This window comes from Manacus candei, unplaced genomic scaffold, assembly GCF_025592945.1.
Source record: "Manacus candei isolate 608988 ecotype Guabito, Panama unplaced genomic scaffold, ASM2559294v1 h1tg000049l, whole genome shotgun sequence".
NCBI lineage: Eukaryota > Metazoa > Chordata > Aves > Passeriformes > Pipridae > Manacus > Manacus candei.
The window spans coordinates 13554858-13570040 of NW_026138097.1; the positions used below are offsets into that span (position 1 = coordinate 13554858).

Consider the following 15183-nt stretch of genomic DNA (forward strand, 5'->3'; position numbering starts at 1 on the left):
CACTAATGAAACCCTGTACATGTGTCAGAAGACGAAATTCAGCCTCAAAGTAGGGGCACACCCAGGTGTAAAACAGCCTTGGGAGATAGCACCAAAGATAAGCAAAGCACAGCTTCTACTGAAAACTCAGAGTAGCAATTGGGCAGCAGAGAGAAAATGAAATGAATGACCTGAGAACTAGCGACCTTGCACACACTGAGCAAGAAGCTGAACACAGTCCCTAAAGTAACATGTTTCTGGTTTCAAGTGGCCATTTGAATCGAGGCCATTTGAATATCCATAATCTGAATGTATTTGCAGACTACCACTCAAAAAAAATAAAAAAACCCAGGACTTTCAGTTGCAGCTTCATATTAAATAACAAAAATCTGCAAACTTGAAAACTATGCCTCCTCATTTACTGTGTCCTTTGCAACTAATTGAGTCCTATTCCAATTTGCACTTAATTTGATTACGATAGCTAACAGCAAAATGAGGTGTTACACATCTTTTTGTAGTCTATTAAATTTAACTTAAATCCCACACATGTATAAAGTTATGACTGATCAGTGCACAATGCTACTCAGCAGAAACTCAGCATGATTAAACGTGTGAAAAATTTCTCCCTGCAAATATGTTGTGCCACTGACAACTCTGAGAGAGCAGTAGTTAACTTATGATAAAGTCCACAAAATTACATTTCTTAATCATTTCAGATAGGGAATAAACAAATCCAAAGTGATCTAGATGAACTGAAAACCACAATAAATTAACAAAAAGGAAAAATATACAATCATACTTCATATGAATCTGTACACATTGGACTGTGATTTAAAATAATTTATGTGGATAAGTGCACATTTTTATTTACTTGTTTAGCATAAAACATAGATTTTCTTTTTTCAGTGGCCTTCAGACTCTAAAGCTTCAAATAAAAAATTTGTTTACTTCATGTTACTAAGAAATTGATCTATAAAGACATATAAGAAACTAAAAAAAAACACCAAAATAGTAGAGTAACCTTATTATCTCAGTTATTTCTATATCAGTTTTCACCATAAACATTTATTTTTCTATTGCCAGCCATAAGAATTTAGGTTAGAAGCCAAAAATTAAGCCAAATCTCTGATTCTGAGATGCTGAGTACTACCACCACATAAATCATTGTAACCTCATCCCTTTCAGAGTATATAATTAAATTTACACTAGAGAATTTATCTTCCTTTATGCAAAGATATTACTGGGCCACACATCAGAACAAATGCCTGAAAGCAGAGGTTAGCTCATATTTAGCTTGAACATGTCCATCAAAAAAATTATCCAGAGCAATATTACTTTTGCAAGGCCAACAGCAACAACAGACAGCTATAATTTACACGCCAAGTTTTTTACATTTGGATGACAATACCACTTATCCATGAACCACTAAACAGAAATATGTAAGAACTATTTAGCAGAATGTCTAGTTTGTAAAAAGTCTCTGTAAACACTCGGAGAACTGCTACTACTACCTAGCCACTCATGTTTTTTCTCTTCCACCTTTTACAAATACGTAGAGTAACATCACAGTCCTGGTGCCCAGACGAGACAGTCTGTATTAAACCAGGTATGAGCTTGGTGAAAAGAAAGCTGAGCTAGGTATGTACAAGATTTATAAAATCATGAAGGCAGTAGATAAGGTGAGTGTAGAACTGCTATTTAACAAATTGCACAGTGCTTGAACCAGTGGACATCTGCTGAAAACTGAAGAAAAATCTGAAACTGAGGAGAAAAGATAAAATCGTGCACTTTTAAATGTGATTGCTAATGAACTACTGCAGTTTGCTGCCAGAAAATGCTGGATGCAAACAGCATTTAATCAAATGTATTCTGGAATAACAACTCCATAAATGTCTATATACTAAAAGGATGAGGCAGACATCCCTAAATCTTGCATCTCTGGACATTATAAGGGGAACAGACTAAAGAAGTGGCCAGGCTTATGCGCTGTCCTTAAACAGTATGTCCCATTGCCATTTGGAGGCCAAATGCTGGGCTGGGGAGACCCTGTTGAGACCCTCTTGGGTATTTCTTCTGCTCTCCAATCTTCAAAAAGTTTTGAAGTTCATTGTTGCAAAAGATAGTAAACCTTCAAGGATAAAACACCAAGGATAAAGCACACTGTTCACAGATGTGCCACAGGCCAGATGGGCAGCTCGCTACCACAAAAGGTGACTACCTACCCAGAACAAGCCAAAGCACTGACACAAGGTACTGCTAGAGGAAAACATGCCAAATCTGGCAGCCCAAGAGAAGTGGGGCTGCTGCCGCTCTATGCCCCCAGGTCCAATCAGTAGCAAGGTTGAAAATGGCTTCCCAACAGGGACACATACACAGAGTAAACATATACATATGGCTATATACATATGTACACTATGTACAGATATATGGCTGGACATACAGATCACAGACAGACACTCTGAGCACTCCTACCTCATGTTGCTCCCTGATCTGGCTAAGCAGGACTAAGGTCCATTAATGGGAATTTATCTGTGTGTCCAAGGTGGATCTCACCAGCAGCTAGGCTCAGAAACTCAGTCTGCCCAGTAGTCAGCCCTGGATCCCAGTCTCCCCAGTTGCTGTATCTGGACATATCAGCCCTCAAGGATGCAGCCCCATTTGCTTGTACAGACCACTGCACACACAGCCAAACCTGTTCAGGACTCCCTGATCCCTACAGACCCTCTCTTGTGCTCTTGTCCCTATAGACCAGCATCCACTCTCAACCCAGAGATGGCCCTCAGAGACCTCCAAACCCACTCCGTCCCCCAGCCCACTTTACCTACTCACTGACTCACTCATCTTTGCCAGCAATCACACCCATACTCACCCCAGTTGCTGCACCACAGACAACCCCCTCTACACCCATACACCCAGGGAGTAAAAGAGCCCCTTACTGGAGAAAGTTGAAGGTGGAGTTATTGAGGAGACAGAACAGACTGTGCAGGTCAGGAGCAGATTGTGGCCAGACAAGTGTCCTGGCCAGCCCCTGCTGGCATGCAAACCAACCTTTTATTCAGTTATCTACTCCCCACATTTGTTCCTTCCCATATCACCCAAATCCCTCACTCTCTCCACCTTTGGTTCATCTCTTAGACATTCCATAGTATGTTCTGTGCAATTCCCTAAAGCTTTTCCCCTGCATCCCCCAATGTGTCCCACACCCCCAGCTAGTAACGCTCTTAGCCCAAAAAGTGAACTGGGGTGCTGCTCCCTTATTGTTCATGGTGATAGGTTTCACTCCTGGATGCTGGGCTGAGGCTCTGCAGGGACAGGCCTGGGAGGAGACTAACAGGATGTCCCTTTCTCTGAGTCCTTAATCTGGGTTTCTGCCTGCCCCTGTGCTACTCCGGGTTGTGGAGATGGACCTCTCATGGTTCACCTGTGATGGGCCCAGTAGTAGCTTGGCAAAGTTCTGTTTGGGCTCCCCACTCTGTATCTGGGCATCTCTGTGGGTGTGCAGATGAGCTTTATCACACAACCAAAGAGGTACCACCGCAGTCAGCAAGCCTTGAAATGCAACGACTTTCTGCCAGCTTTCAGAGTTCTAACACACAGATTAAATCTGCCACAGGTCACCTGTTTTTTAAAATGAACTGTGATGATCAGTTCCCTTTCAGCATCTCTTAGAAATCATCACATATTGCTCGCCATGAACCAAATATGGTTATTAATGATCAGGTAAATCATATAATGAAGCAGGAGTCAGCACAGGTTGTGGTTAGTAAGTGCACGTCCCTAACGCTACAGCTTCAGCAATCTCATCAAGGTCAAGGCAGCTACTTGAGTGGTTAAAACAAAGCCTTTCTGTCTCAGCAGAATTGGGGCCTCACACATAGAGCTCCTGATCTGCAGACACATATGCCTTGGGCCTCATCCAGTACCCAGCCCAGTGCAGTCTTTTCACTGACACAGGCATGCTTTGGATCAGCCTCTAGGATCACAATACATTCATTTTTTTCAATTTCATTTTTTTGGGTTTATTACCTCTCTGTTGCTCTTCTGTTCCATTAAGTTGCTTTTGTGCTTCTTCAATTTTGTCTGCAAGAAAGAGAAGTCGTTATTAAAATGCATATATAAAACGCACAAGATTTTAGTAAGTCATTTACTGCAATCCATCTTGAAATATCTGCTTATATTTAGGAGTGATACCATTCATGTGTAAATATGTGGTACATTATGAGTAATACAGCCATATAAAATTTTATCATGTTTTACCAGGGAGGCTATTGACGTGTTAAATTACACGGAACTGCCGAAAGAGAAGCACTGGCATCGGATCTGCAGTCAACAGCTAATCCCACTGTGGCTCTGTACCATCTATAATAATGTATGCAGTCAGAGGACTCTCTGGAATAGGTATTATGGTGCATTACAGAGTATTTTAATACATTTCTGAAAAATGCTGTTAGAACAAGACAATGTGGCATTAAACACACTGATAGAAACAGCAAACAGGATTTGCTAAGTGAAGCAGTGAAGCCAATACTGTCACACAGGGGTAGGAGGGAGCAAGCAGCAGCCCCCACCTTACTCCTCTGTGAAATTACAGGAAATTTCCATATACACAGTGGGAGCAACGAGAGGCCTTGAGTCTTTACTCTCTCCCTGTCTTCACAGTTCACTTGCTGCCCCCCAGACACATTGGTGTTGGAATGAGAATTGTGCTTCTCCCGCTGTTGCACAGAAGGCACAGAAGGTTCTGCGGGAAGGGGAGACCTCGTTCTGCACGTGCATATGCTTGCATGTGCAGAACAAGAAGCAAGGGGCAACTGCAATAAATAAAAATTTGACACCCATTTCTTTTTGGTAGCAAACAGTCCCAAGTGGTTTCAGGATTAGAAGCTGTGTTGATAAGAAGCAGCGGCGGTGGGAGAGGCTGAGCTCTACATCAAACTATGGCCTGACCAGTCTAGATCTGAGCTTGAAAGATGGCTTTCAGATATAGCCGATCATTTTCCAAAATACCTGGGAAAACCTTTTTTTCTTCTATTATCTTTTTTCTTTTCCCTTGGTGGGGGCAGTTTTTATTAACAGAATGTATCTGGATTCATCCAAAACCTCTCAAACTCTACTGGTACAACTCAAGAAACACCAGACTTTATGGCTGCCATGCACAGAAGGAGGACGATAGCTCTGTAAAGTCCTCAACCTCTTTCTTCACGAACGTTGAGGCTTTACTCAGTCTGACTTTTACTAACCCTTCCTATACAACACAAGGTTTCTAGAAAATGGTCCTTTCTTCAGCAAACTGCTAAATCGATGGGTTTAAATGACTTCTCTATTATTTATCAGCTGAACCACTCAAGCACGTTGGAACCATTTGTTCACAGCTAAAGTTTGAATTTATTTCCCAATTATTTTCTCAGTAGACCCAAATAATTATAACTGATTCAAACCCTTCTTGCAGGTGTTGAGTTTTGTTGAGCAGTTCTGCATTTCTGTTTTTCAGAACAAGTACCAGGTTTCCTTCCTCACTAAAGCTCAGTAATTTCTCTGCTGTACATTGTCCCAGAGAATGAACCAAAACATCTCACAAGGAGGTTAACACGGCAGACTCCCAGAGGTTCTAATGAGAAAGACTACCACCGCAATTTTAAAAGCCAAACTTCTTCCTGCTTCTCAGGCTAGTGAGACATACATACATATTTAAAGGGAAGTTTTATCACAATTTCTTTTGTACTGACTTACTGGCTGCTGAAGACAAAAACAAACAACTCCAAAAGAGAACAACCCTTCACCAGTTCTTTCCCAAGCCAGTTATGCAGGCTTACTTATGCAGGTTTACTTTAAACACTGAAGACATGATATTTAACACCTTCCTGTATTTTAGTTACTGCTGAAATATTAGATGCATCAATGCATTTTTGTATAGAAAGGGCCAAATAAGTCGTAAATAACAATTTCTAACAAAATAAGAGGAAAAGTAAACAACGCATCCTTTATACACATGTGCCACTAAAGCTATCAGAGAAAAATGTATCTAACAATGCTATCCTGTTTTCCCACAGATTATTCCTTTACAGAAGGGTTATGGAAGAAACAACTCACAAAGTTGCACAACACTTGATGAAATACATGAATACACAGGAAAAAAAAATCAACAAACTAACCTGTAAATGAAGCATTAATATTTACCAAAAAGCAACAAGAAATCAAAACCATAGTTTGGCTGTCATACTCACTTCCCCTCTGTTTAGAGATAAATCTAACATGCAATATACAGTGTTTCTGCCTTCAGAGGATGTAAAAGATTAGTCATCAAAACTTAAGTACACAGGCAACTGGAGTTTCATTATTAAAACAATTATCTGCATATTTCACATAAATGCTACAAGAAATATATGCATTTAAACTCACAATCATCCTATTTTATAGAGAAAAATTTTGGAACCACACTACATTAGACTGCCAGAAAGATTAAATGCTTTGATCTCCTTAGCTGAATTCTCTTTCTCTTAGTGGAAAAAAATCAGTTCCTATCAGTAATTCCCAGCCACTTCTTTGTCAGACTGTAATCCCAAACAAAGAACCACAGATAGCAGAAATAATAGCTAGGTAAACATGTGCTTGGTACACCGCCAGAAAGTCTCCTACACTTCCTGCATCTCCTGATACATTTTCCCCAATGAATTATATTTGCTGCATTTATGTCTCCATACCTATGGAAGTATCCCTGTGCAGAACAGTTTTGAGCACTGTGAACACTGAAAAAACTCAAATGGTGCCAGAAGCCGAGAGCAATGACTTGGACTGTAAATGAGGCATGGGTATTAACATCAGTCTAAGGCTAAATGTTTTACTGAAGGTCTACATCCTCATAATGGCCAATATCACACAGATACTTGCTCTGGTTATTACACCAAGGCATGTTTAAACCATTGTACAAAATCCACGGCAGCTGCTTCCCAGCCTGCTGCATTTCACAGCTATGGATCCTATATAGGCAACTGCCTTACAAACTGCTGTGTTTCAGCCTGGAGGGAAGAGCTGGGTTATCTCCAGGGGCCATGGAGCAGGTGGTGAGAGCAGGCTTGGAGCCAAGTACCCCATCAACACCAAAAGGCAGCCTCCCCAGGTCTTCTGCCAGCTCGCAGGTATGCCAGCAATAACTTGGTAACTACATCAAATTTATATTATCCAGTCATCTCCTTCTCTTGTGTCTCATTAAATTAGCTGTACGTCAAACATCTTAACGAAGATTATTTCAGACAACATACCATATTCTTTCATAATTATATTATAGGTGCTCTAATGGTACATACCTTTGAAAACTCTTTATAAGCAAAAAATACATCACACAAAAATCATCTGCAAAGCCCCAGAGGAACTGAAAACTGACAGGTCCTCTATTATTTGGAACTAACATTATCCAATCCAATACTTGCTTGGTTTTGTATTATTTCAGAATTAAACCTGTGATACTGTCTAACCTGACAATTTTACAAAGGTAGCATTTCTTTATCACTGGAACATTATTTACTTCTATTAGGATAAGAGAAAGCAATTTAACTAATGGAAATTTCTAATATATGGTAGGTAGGGCGCCCTCTTTATTTCCTATAAATGTCAGAATAGTACATATCTTGACTACTTTACTCTAAGAGCTGTCCTAACGTCCCCCACCTTCAGCAGACAGCCTTCTGGAGTAGTACACATCTAGAAGAAAATGACAGTGACAGATACACTCTCATTTAAGATGGGACACTTCTCACCAAGTGCTTAGTAGAGGGGAAAAATGAAGCCACAATGAAAGAGAAAATCATCATATGCATCACTGTATAGAAAGGAGATTCCACATAACAGCAGTGTAACAAGTCAGCTCTTGTGGTTATCCCAGGCAGGTGCATGCCACAAAAATGCAAATCACATGTAACATCATGTTTTATTTATATCTATGTAGTACATACACACATGTACCTGCATGCACATAAAAGAAAATGAACAACATGTGTGCAACGGTTTTTCTTACTCCAGCATTAAACCTTTTCATGTTGTTCTCTCTCAGCAGGTATCTGCTGTGTGGAAACATCATCAAATTCTTTGAGGTTTTAAATATATAATGCAACTGTGCTTTTTAGGAATGCAAGGAAGGAGACTGGTACACAGTAAAATATGTGTCTTGTTTTACACACCTCCCACTGTGATAGATTGTTAAATGGATACCAGCAGTCTGAGTTAGATATGATGGTGCTGTGGTGGGTTTTTAAATGAAAAAATAAACCAGACTTTTCAACAGCTTTACATTCTCTGTTTTTGATCTTCACTGAAAGATATAACCTCACAGATTTTAATTAATTCACAAATCAAATACAGTTTATAGAGGTGGGTTTTTTTTAAAATATATCAATGTATACCAACTTGAACATGTCTACATGTATTAGAAATACATAAGAATTTTTAGAAAGATTTTAAAGGCCTTATTTTTTTGGTGAGTTCAGGAAGGAAAATAAAGGTTAGGAATTTCAGCAAGGAAAGCAGAAATACTGAAAAGTGTGAGGTTTGTAAAATATGAAACCAGTAACTTCTGACAGCAATTTAAGCTGGAGTAAAATAAATTGTCCAGTTGTGGGTTTGTTTGTGGGTTTTTCATCTCTTTTTTTTTTTTGCTCACAAGAGTCCCCATGTCAGCATAATGAGATGACTTGGTCTTGTTGAACAAGTTGCCCCATACAATGACGACACACAGAGGAATGAAGAAGTAGTCACTGAGGAAGGCCTACTTATAAGGCACCAGGAAAGCTTACATGGGAGTGGTGGGTGAGAAAAGTTCATTAAGCTTTTGCAAACTGCCCAAACATGAGTATTTTTCATTGCACATATTTGCATGTGTCTGCATCACTGTAAAAAGGGGGTTTTTTTTTACTTCTTGTTGAAGACGTACAACTAGTGCTCTAGAACAATAAAGAGGGCTCTGGTTTTGGTTTGTTTGTTTGTTTGTTTTTTGTAAATCACATATATTCAGTTTATGTATAAGTGGAAAATTAGCAGATTTAAACCATATTGGATACTGAGAACAGGTTACTTCATCAAAACTTAAAAATACAAGCTTATATCTTGCCTGAAAGGCTAGGGTTATATGTTCAAATACTTAACCAAAACAGCTGGAAGGAAAATGCCAACATATTTTTTACCTTCAGTTAGAGACAAGATCAACTCTCAGGCCTTAGGCCTGAGTCATCGCAAAAATACCTCCCTTTGCAAAACAGCTTCAGATGGCAACAGTTTTTCTTCTTGCAAGAAGAGAGCAAGTGATAAGAGGCCAAGACCTTGTGTGGAAATCTCCATCTTCAGACTATTGAAACCTGCCAGGCTAAAGTGTCAGTAAAGTGCTTCACTTTTCACTGGATGAGAAGTGTGCCTGAAAGCACTTAATATTAAATAAATTAAACAAACAAACAAATAATAAAAAAAATACCCTGAGCACCAGACAGGCGGTGCAGAGTGGTCCAGCTTATAAAACATAAAATCATAGAATGGCTTGGCTTGGAAGGGACCCTAGAGATTGTATAGTTCTAACCACCCCAGCCATGGCCAGGGACACCTTCCACTAGACCAGGTTGCTCAAAGCCCCATCCCACCTTGGCCTAGAACACCTCCAGGACTCAGATTTGACATGGAGGGACCTGAGCCCACCGCCACTTCCCATCTGAGCCATTACACACCTCCCCCAGGGGTAAGACCTGTGCTCCGAGCACCAGTGCCCATGCAGTGCAGGCAGAGGCAGGGCAGGAAGGAAGGGCAGCCCTGTGAAGCCGATGAATGACATAGGAAGCTGATGCAAGCCTGGAGCATTTCCCAGATGGCAGGTTTCCGTGGCAGTGTTTAATCCCAAGGCACCCTGCCTGCAGCTGGGGGGTACCCACCTGGAACTAGAGGGGATGCAGAAGCGCCCACGCCCCACAGCAAGGGGGCTGTGATGCTTGTCTTTTCCCTTTTGCTAGGAGGAGGAAAGGCTCTTTGCAACCTGCTAAAACAAGAACACCTTAGTCCCAGTGTATTTTGGTTAACTGAGATGAATCCCAAAACTTCCTTTAACCAGCTAATTAAGAAAAACAATAAAGGAAAAAAACCCCAAACCAAACCCCAAGAGTCTTGTCTGTACAAGGTGCCCATTAGGTTAATTGAGGGGTGGTGCAGCCAGTGTTTCTCAGTAGGAGCAGAGGCTTGGCAGGCCCCTGCATGCAGGCGGCCCTGCACAGCGGGACAGCCTCCAAACTGGAAACCCAGGCAGCACAGCCGGGGTCCCAACTGCACTCTGGGGACGGCAGCACTGTCATTCGCTGCTGAAGGTGGAGACACTGCAGCCAGGAGGTGCAAGGGGAGGTGGATCCGAGCATCTGAGGATGCCTTTGATGGCCCCAAGTTCACACTGCTGCCTATGAACACCTACAAAGCTGGCACACAGCAGGAAGAAGGCATTTCACAAAACGCAGTGGATGAAGCACTCTTTTCACTCAGATTTAAATCTGCTTTTAATTAGAAACCACTTTTCTGTCCCCATACATTTCCCTTTTCCAATTTAATGAGGAACTCTCAAGATTAAAAGAGATCAGATGAGGAAACACAGTCCCTTCATCTTTTCTGTAATTTTATAGTGTGGAAATTTGACATTTTTTGGCATATGGTTTATTTTGTTGTTTCTCCTTTCCTGTTTGGGGCTTAGAGAATCATAGCACCACAGCTTAATGGGTTGCCAAATGCTGAGCCTCATCACTGGCAGCATGGATGTCTGCAGCCTACCAAAATGCAAGTGAAACAGATTAAATCTTATGTTTGTTAGAAGCTACTGGGTTTGAAGACTGTATAGCTGAAAGAGAGAGCGGGAAAAAAGACCTCTTAAAAATTATATAAATTCTAAACTCTTAGCAACTAGCAGGGTGATGCAGGAACAGTTGTCATATTAAAAATTATCAACTACCTTTTTAAACATCTAAAATGAGATTTTAAACATCTTAAAATGTTCAGCTAGTCATTATAACCTTGCCTAATGACCTGTTTGATGAGTTTTTCAGAAAAAAATGATGCATTTTCATTTTAATGTCAACTTTGAATGCTCATCATACTCCCTGCCATATATAATTATTTGCATTTAAAAATGAAGAACCCATGACAGATACTTTACATAACCCTGTTGAAAACAGAAGATAAAATTCCTCCTCTTATTACTATCCATTTTAAGAAAAAAAGAGGGTTGCGAAAATACAATCTAAAATCTCCAGCTTAAACTTGTTTCAACAATGATCTGCTATACAGTATATACAATGAAAACAGTCAATGGAGAGGTTGTATATAAATTAAATATATAACGGCTTTATTCTTGCCATCACATATACCACTCACGAATGATAAGGGCTCCTAATGAGGTTGACAAGGTGTATGTACATAAGTTACATAAGCACCTTACTCTATCCCTGTGTCATTAATTTATGACTGGGGAGCTTTCAAGCTTTTTCTTGTTTGTTTGTTTACATGATTTGAATTTTTACTGTGAGGCTTTTAAATTCATTAAACACTGAGCACAGGAGGGGGTGGGGGGGAAGAAGTCTTCTGGATGGCTGTCGCCTTACAGAAGGATATAACAACAAGCAAGGCACCTGTGGGGACAGGCACAGTAGCTGCCAAGCATAAAATTTCAGAAATGTATCTTCAGAAATACCTCCTGCCTGGCACCTTCTCACGCTGCACAGTGCAAGGGTAGCACTTTCCACAGCTAGCTCCTTTTTCACCTGCCCCACAAAGCCAGGTGATCTGGCATCCTGTGTGTGCTTCTGAGAGCACCAGCTGAGTCGCCAGAGATAATTCATTTACACATTGTCTCCCTCCGGTACCGAATTACAAACACAGGTACTGATTGCATTCCATTTGCGTGCAATTATCCATCTAGCCATCTAGCACAATAATTACCCCATCGCTATGTTGATCCTGGAGCATTGTTTTGCCCCACTGCCAGATTCCAGCTGCCTACTTAGGACAGGGTGATGATTATTATCACTAAAATCTGTGTAATAATTATTTAACAGCCTCTAGGGTATTCTCTGTTCGAGGCTTAATTTTGGCTTTCTGTTTTGGTTTTTTTTTTCCTATACCTAACCCAATATAGGTGCTAGAAGTTAAAATATTAAAGCTCTAGTACAACACCTTCTCCAAGCTGCTGCTATGAGCACCTTCATACGTTCTGCACTGAGACAGGTTACCTCCTCCAGCAGGTTTACTGGCCTATGATCTGTTGTCCCAAAACTGGAAAAAGGTGTGGTTTTCACTGATTTTTTTTTTAAGTCTGACATAGAGATTAAATAAATGCCAGTGAAATATCTGCAACCATTAAAAAAACCCAACCAACCAACCAACTAACAACGTTTCCACTCACTGGAAACATATGTCAAAATAGTACATGGAGCCCAAAAGATTTCTTTTAATTCTCTGTTTTCTCAAATACAGAGCCTAAACCAAACAGTGGAGCCAGCCGCTTTCCAGCCAAATTGGGAAAAATGTTTCCATCCATCTTTCTGGTACTCTAAAAGCATTTGTTCTCAACTGCAAGGCTGCTGAGGGAGGGTTTTCCCAAGACAAAAAGGCACAAAACTGGTTCAACTGGTAGAACAACACTGAGAGTTGGTGTTTCATCACCTGAGACAACAGCATAAAGGCTTTCTGCAAGTTCTTTGAGGGGTCAAACTTCTATGTAATTTCTTCTTCTATTTATGGATTTTCTCAAACAGCACCAAGTCTACAAGGCAGACATAAGGTAAGTAGATACATTCAGCACTAGGAACCTATAGCATCAACAACCCTGTTTAAGCACAGATTAATTTTCTTAAGCTTAGCATATAACTCAAAAATCCTCTCTTTGCTGAGATCCCAAAATCTTGATAGAAATGGTTTAAATTATTAGATCTTTAATAGGACTTTGAATACTGAAATTCTTATAATTACCTGGTATTAAGATGGACAATAAATAGTACTGCTGGCTAAGGAAAAAGAAAATTATTGATGACTAACAAAAAATGAAACAAATCAAAAGCCTACAAGTCAAGCCAAAAGTCCAGCCCAACATCTTGGCTCCAGCAGCAGCCGATAGCAGAAGTCAAGGGAAAAGCAAGTCCTGGATTCTGAAGCCATGCCACTCTGAAGTGAGCCCCAAGAGCTGTACTTAAACCTCATGAGTCCCACAGATTATTCATACATTAGTTTCTCCAAGTGGGTTTTGAATTCATGGCAGCTTTTCACATCTCTCTTCTTCAAACTGCAGGGCCTCATCTACTTAAATCATTCTTTACACAAAAGCTGTTCAATAGACTTATGACCTCTGCGGCTTTTGCAGTGCCATTTTATCCTCTTTGGAGATGGAAGTGAAGAAGGGAAAGGCAATCAGGAGGAAGACATCAGAATTGATCCCACTGTTCGTGATGAAGGCACACCACAGATGCTACTGTAACAGATAAGTTTTTCTGTACTACTGCCATCAACATTCCTAATGTTTGTTTTTTGACAGCTAGCAAGTACACAGTTGACTTCTCCCCACAAATATATGACCCCCAGATCTCATGCCCAAGTGTTAACAACTCAAGTTAAATGAAAAGTCTGAATATTTTTCCTGTGGACATCACTTTGCATTTATCTGCACTGAATTTCACTTGTCATTTTGCAATACGGTTGCACAGCAACCTAATGTCATTTAGAAATCCTTTGCATTTTCATTTGCATTTTCATCTTTACCTCCCTGGATAACTCCATCAAATCGGCAACACTGCCATTCACTATGCCTGCTCTTTTCCCAGATCACTCAAGCAAACGGGAATCGACAGAGGCACATTTCTATTAACTGTAAAACAGCAGGCAGTGTTTGTCTGCTAAGGAGCAGATATCGACTGCAAAATGTGTAAATATCAGCTTCTCAATAAATTTACACACAAGAGATTTTTCTCTTGGGGTATGTTGGGAGAGTTGACTCGATACTCTGTCATTCTTCTTTTAAACCTTCTCCTTACTTCCAACCTATCTTTAAAATCCAGCCCGTCCCAACAACATCATCCCTACGCCATGCAGATCAAAGTACAAAGTGCCTCTGGGTCATCACCTCCAGTCACCCTGCCCACTCCTTCCTCACCAGCTCCTGCCAGTGCTGGAGCATCTTCATGTAGCATCCTTATAATTGGACTGACTCTAACACACAGTTTAGAGCTTCTTCCAGCCTGAAGGGCAGCTGCCATTTCACACTACTCGGTAAATCCCCTTTGAACAGGGTTGCAAAATCACACCTTCAAATTCAAAATTCCTCTTTAGTATAACTAAACACTAAATGCGAAGTCAAAAATTTTCATCAATTTAACTATGGTATCTCATTTTTTGCTCGCTTGTTTTTCCGAGAACTTAATAAGTTTTAAGTGTTACATGCTGTGTGAATGAAGTCCAGCTGTCATAACGGCATCGGTGGGTCTTAGCACTAAAGAAACAAAAACCTAAAAGTCCACCACTAACTTGTTATGCTAAACCTTGCTCTATGGACTTTGCAAGCTTACTTTTCCACAGTAATTTTCTATTTTTGCCCTGACTTTTTTCCATGTTGAATGAAATGTTACTAGCTGCAGCTTTAAAGTGAAAAATATCAACAGAAACTGGATTAACAAAATGAAAAATGCCTTTGAAAAACTAGTCAATACAAGCTGATGTAGAACTTAAGCAAGTCACAAAACTTAAGCAAGTCACTAAGATATATGTTTCTTGTTAACGGCATGCTGCAGCCATGAACAGAGGCTTAACCACTCTAAGAGGCTTACAAACAAAACAGCCCTAGGCAGTTCATGTTCCTTTCTCAGGGCAAACACAAACTGCGGATGGAAAATCTACGTATTAAGTGAATAACTCACTTCAGTGACTTATTTTACTGTTTTCCTTTACCTGCTCCCATTCTCCTTCAAGACCTGAGTCAAAAACTAGGTCTGAGTTTCGGCACCACTGAGCACTTGGGTGTTCTGCAGCCCATGTGCCATTCCTGTCAAAGACAGTGAAAATGGGGATAAACCATCTCTCCAGAAACTGATCATGCCCTAGTTATAGGCAGACCCTAAGCAGAGCAAGGAAGTTGTGGGACAATTACCCTACATCATCCAAATTTTCCCAGACATTCCAGAAGGTATGACTTGGGGAAGGAGGGGGCCAATC

General features: G+C 40.5%; 1 protein-coding gene across 15 annotated transcripts in view; it reads right to left on the reverse strand.

The window, feature by feature from the left end:
• Positions 1-15183, reverse strand: part of HIVEP1 (HIVEP zinc finger 1) — a 131859-nt gene that overhangs the window by 57169 nt on the left and 59507 nt on the right. For 9 of the 15 annotated variants that reach the window (XM_051799130.1, XM_051799132.1, XM_051799131.1 and 6 more), the window contains one exon: positions 4006-4059. In XM_051799130.1, coding sequence (XP_051655090.1) covers positions 4006-4059 — 54 coding nt within the window. Of the gene's footprint in view, positions 1-4005; positions 4060-9884; positions 11675-15183 lie in introns of those variants that run through there. The other 6 variants (XR_007906566.1, XR_007906565.1, XM_051799125.1 and 3 more) reach the window with 2 other exon arrangements.